Genomic DNA, 5,048 nt, shown 5'->3' on the forward strand with positions numbered 1-5,048 from the left:
ACGACATAGAAGAGGATTTCATTTGCCCTGTGTTTACAGTGACTGCGTCTGTTCGTTCAGGACACGAGGGGCATTGAAGTCTCACCTCAGCAGATCACACAACAGGGCTAAGAAAAGGCAGGAGATCTCAACATTTTTTTGTGATTTTTGTGAATTTAAGGAAAACTGCTCACAGCATACATTTATTTCACATATTTTAAGGCACTTAAAAAAAAAATCAGACTGTATCCTGTCCTTTCCAAAAATGTGACTATGCTACCAACAATTTAACAACCTTTACGTCACACACAAGCAGAAAGCACAAAAACTCAAAAGATATAAAAAACTGTATTAGACTGATTTCTCATGCAAATGCATGTCCTAGTGAAAGTAGCTCCCCTGATAAATCCTTAAATACCTCTCAGGAGCCAGAGACATTACCAAGTGGTTCAGGTGTAGCATCAAGTGATAAAGAGGACAATGAGTTTGTAGATTACCAATGTCTTGAACATAAAATAGCTAGACTTTTTCTATGCATGCAAACATTGTTACATGTTTCTAAAAGTGCTTTGCAGAGAATTATTGAGGAAATTAGTGACATTTTAAAATTTTCTCAGGTTCATTCATTTCAAAGAATCAAACAGGTGCTTGCTTAACAGAACATTGAGGCAGATGATGATGTAATTAAAAATATAAATGATGCACTTTTCAAAACCAACCCATTAATTATCTCAACAGAACCAAAAGGTGAAGAAGAGGGATAAGAACATGGCACTCATCACCCAAAAGATGGACATCACATTCTCTCTCAGGAGGAAAGAAGTTGTGGAGATGCAGCCCTTGGTCAAGGAAATGCAGCTCAGATGGCCAGCTCTCTTCTTGAAAGAACAGGTAAGATAATCTCTTAAATATTTAAAGGAAAACTTCCGTTTTTTTCTTCTTCCCTTTTTCCCCAGTGTGGTCTTATTTCTAAAATTGAAAACGTTCATTTATTCACCCAGAAAAATTTCAAGGCATTTGGAGTTGTTAGAAAGAAATTTTAATCCCAATGTTACGAGTCAGTCGTTTTGCAAGAGAGAGCTGAGCCACGGTTATGGGGAAAGGATTCACTGAGACAACTAAGAAATGCCTGAATTAAGCCAAAAACCACTCTGGAGGGATTTTAATCTAAGGAAATAACATTAAAATGTGTTTAAAAGCTCCAAAAAGTTGATTTTACATGATATAGGACCTTTACAATTCCTTCTGAACAACTCCAAATGCCTCGAAACTTGTCTGGGTGAGTAAATGAACGTGAGCTCCATTTCTTGTGCCCTTGAGAAGCATCTGTTTGTATCACTCCAATATCTTGTAGAAAAGGTTGAAGGCTACCGTTGAGCTAACAATGCTAGTGGTAAAATATAAAAAAATACTTGGCTCTAAAAATATGAACTCTATTGAAGTGAAATCTATTTACTTGTCAACTTGCTGTGAAACGGATTGCTTTTATTTCGCTCTTCTCTGGGCACCCAAAGCGCTTTACAATTCCACTACTCACTCACTCTCACATTCACACATCGGTGCAGGGAAACCACAGTTGTAGCCACAGCTGCCCTGGGGTAGACTGACAGAAGTGACGCTGCCATATCGCGCCACTGGGCCCTCTGGCCAACACCAGTAAGCGGTGGGGTAAAGGGTCTTGCCCAAGGACACAACGACCAGGACAGAGAGAGCTGGGGATAGAACCAGCATCCTTCCGGTTACAGATGAGCTTCCCAACCCCCTGAACCACGGTCGCCGCAATGACTTGTATTCACTGGGCATCTAGAATCTTTTGGTGCTGACCCTTAGCGGGCAACAGCCATGAAACTCACAGAACAGGATTGAGAAAGTCACTTACGTGTTATGAAAGTATACAAATTTGACCACAGGATGTTATTCTTACTTCATTTCTACATAACTATAAAATTAATGAAATTTTTTCAATGAATTTAAAATACAATTTATTGATTTATTTCTTTTCTGCAATACATCCTGTAACAATTGAAACCATTATTTTGTCTTATCAACATTTGATTAGGTATTCTATAGACTTACTGTAAAATCTGCCGATCAGATTTTTCTTGTTTTTTTTTTTTTTTTTTTTTAATATGTCAGTTATAATTTGTACCACCACTACCACTAAAAGAAAAAAAAAATCCAATCAAGGCCTGACCAATAGATCAACCGAGACTAACTAAATGTTTTGAAATTAAGCTCTTTTAACCAAATTTGAAAACAATGTGATTTTTATATAATGTACCTTTAAAAGTTTTCTTCTATATTTTTTTTGTTGCTTTGTAGATTTGTGCGGAATTCTCACGCATTACCACCAAGGATCTCATGGGGACCTTCATGACTGCCCTCGACACTTACTCACTTCGGCTGATTAAGCTGTATCGAATTAGAAAAGCTGCTTTCCGCAATGACATGGATTCCCTGTTGCAGAAGTTTGATGAACAGGTAATATATAAAAATGTATTTGTGTCTGGTTTATGAGGAACCTGAAGTTCCCACTGTAACGAAAGATACTTTATTAAATATTTACTAAATTGATGTAAAAATTGTTAGTTTTCAAAAAGTGTGTCCTGAATGGGATTATAAGCTAACAAGCAGCGCTGTGTTTGGCAGATTGCAGGTCATGACAGACAGTTCAACTCTCATCCCACTCATGGCACTTTTTGTTATAAATGTTGTAATAAGTGTGCTACATTTGTTGCACATCAAAATTACTTAAAAAATAAATAAATAAAAAAAACTGACAAAAACATGACCAATTATCTGTAATAACTCATTTCAACATCTTATTTCTTAAGGCTGTATTTTGAGCAACAACACTTAATGTGTTTTAAAAACAAAATGGTAGGTTTATAAATGAGACTGAGTCTTATTTGATTTCCTTGTTTTAGGTCTCAAACATAGTCCAGCATCGACGAACCATCAGTTTGGAAGGGTTACCGATATTTGTTCGCGACGACGAGACCAAACTCTTCTTAACATGTCTGGTGAGTATGCAAATCTACTCAATCTTCAGTTTTGGTTTTCAGAGACTTATATGTACTGTTGTTTTTTATTTTGCATAGGATACAGATCCAGTTGAGAGGGCAACCCGAGGTGTTACGGTGGGCATCCTCACTGTTCTGGAGGACTACGTGGGACCCAACTCGCAGTCCACAGTGGTCAACACTGCCATTGTTTTGGAAGAGGACATTATTCTTGATGATCTGCCAGACCTTCCCACTGCCTTTGCCTACCTGTTTGGCCTACTTTATGGGCTCAACATGGAGTTTCCCAAAGAACTCAAGTACACATTTGAAGCTGTGCAACACATTTTTATGGAGTTGACATCTACCTGTTCCCAGAGGATAAGAAGCTTCAAAACCAAGCTCTTAACCAAAGTCTAACCTATTTGACAACATGTTCAACTCAAATGCAACTTGTGTAAAACAGAATGGCAATTTGTTTTGATTTACTGTTTTTGGGTTTCGTGGCAAGTTGCTCTGAAAAAAGTTAATTTCTGTCTTTAAGAAAACGGTAAGGTGCAGAAAGTTCTGAATCAATGTCTTCTGTTCTAACTTTACTTAATGTAGCTTGCATGGCTGATTGCAGATTTCATGTATAACATGTTATTATAAAATGTTGAAAGGTTTTATTCTAACTTGAGCTGTTTTAAACAATTTTTATAATCTGGTTTTAGGTACATTTGTACTAGTTTTATAACAAATGTGGCGCGATACTGAACTTCACAGGAAATTGGAGTGTTGATACCATTACTATTAAAAGACAAGTGGTGGAAAAATTTGTTTGAAAGTTGTTAGCTGTATGGAAACCAGGAAGTTGTTCACATCCTGCCATCTGATGTTTTGAATCTGTTTGTTAGTGACTATCTATCAAGATAGGTTTGATATTCTGTCTGACAACACCACCTTTAAAATTGGATGAGTAACATTTGTTACAAAAATTTGACTTTTTTTGTGTTTTTGGAAGGACTTTATTTGTGGCTGAATGTTGTCAGTATGTTAAAAATGGCTCATCTCAAAAGTCAACATTGTCAGTGGTGCAGTTGTGTTTGAACACAAAGTTATTTGAAAATCAACTGTGTAAACATTCATTGGTACAACAGGGAGCACCTCATGAAAACTATGAAAGATACTTTTTCTAAACTTTAGGAAATTGATTGGCAAAACAAAAAAAATATGTTGTGTAAACTTTAGGAAATACGTTGCTGAAACTAAAACTAATACCTTGTGTAAACTTTAGGAAATACGTTGCAAAAACAATAAAATATGAGTTGAGAAAAAAGACAATTATTAATTTTGTCAACACAAAAACATTAGCTAAAGCAACTTATCACCTAAACTTGAAATTATAAGTTATCCATCAGAACCTAAAAACGTAAATGCAGTCGGTTGCCTTGAGTTTTTAAGTTTTAGCAACGTTTTTTTTTTTTTTTACAGTGTATGTATTTGTAAGCATCATTTTTATCTATATGTCCATATCACAGAAAAACAAATTGGCTATAACTCAGCATACCTCTACCTTTAGTAGTTCTCTGTAACCTTAGACTGGCAATAGTTGTGCTAATGAGTAAACTCACAACATGATTAAAATCTTTAAACTATCAAACATTCATACCAACACATTGATAACATGCTTTTTCACCCTTTGGCCGTAAAATCTGATGGGGTATTGTTGTCATGCTACTGGTTGGGTGGTGGGCGGGCCACATGACACCCACGTTTGTGAATGGAGTAACTTGAGAGCAAAGCAATTTAGGCATTTTAAAGTATTACCAGTATTAGATCTACTAAAAATCTCGGATGAGTTTAAATCTCATTGATTTTGACCTGAGAAAAAGGCGACTTAGGCATTCATACCATACGTGCATCTACTATGAGGCTGAGTGGTACCACAAGACAGTGTGCACACGCACACACACAGCGCTAAAGAGAGAGCAAGACTTGATTCCAGTTCAGCTGTCCTCAGGCTTGGCCGAGTTTCCTCATTCATGTGAAGTCTACTGCTAAACTAGCGTTCCTTGAAAATCTGAG

At 36.5% G+C, this 5,048-nt stretch overlaps 1 protein-coding gene across 1 annotated transcript; it reads left to right on the forward strand.

The window, feature by feature from the left end:
* The first annotated feature begins 689 nt into the window (after positions 1 to 689).
* LOC146629895 (uncharacterized) lies at positions 690 to 3,401 on the forward strand. Its single transcript, XM_085355449.1, has 4 exons — positions 690 to 870; positions 2,302 to 2,460; positions 2,907 to 3,002; positions 3,081 to 3,401. Exons 1-4 carry the CDS (start codon positions 748 to 750, stop codon positions 3,399 to 3,401), a joined length of 699 nt encoding a protein of 232 aa, XP_085211575.1. The 5' UTR covers positions 690 to 747.
* The last annotated feature ends 1,647 nt before the right edge of the window (positions 3,402 to 5,048 follow it).

This window comes from Diplotaxodon limnothrissa, linkage group LG6 (assembly GCF_057381915.1).
Source record: "Diplotaxodon limnothrissa isolate DT_005_m linkage group LG6, D_limnothrissa_male_GT1.1, whole genome shotgun sequence".
Classification (NCBI taxonomy): domain Eukaryota; kingdom Metazoa; phylum Chordata; class Actinopteri; order Cichliformes; family Cichlidae; genus Diplotaxodon; species Diplotaxodon limnothrissa.

What these genes read in the sequence shown, in the direction of transcription:
- LOC146629895 (XM_085355449.1), top strand. Translation starts at nt 748, where the DNA reads ATGGCACTCATCACCCAAAAGATGGACATCACATTCTCTCTCAGGAGG. An exon ending in TGCAGAAGTTTGATGAACAG is followed by an intron (nt 2,461 to 2,906) that starts GTAATATATAAA and finishes TCCTTGTTTTAG; the next exon opens with GTCTCAAACATAGTCCAGCA. An exon ending in AACTCTTCTTAACATGTCTG is followed by an intron (nt 3,003 to 3,080) that starts GTGAGTATGCAA and finishes TATTTTGCATAG; the next exon opens with GATACAGATCCAGTTGAGAG.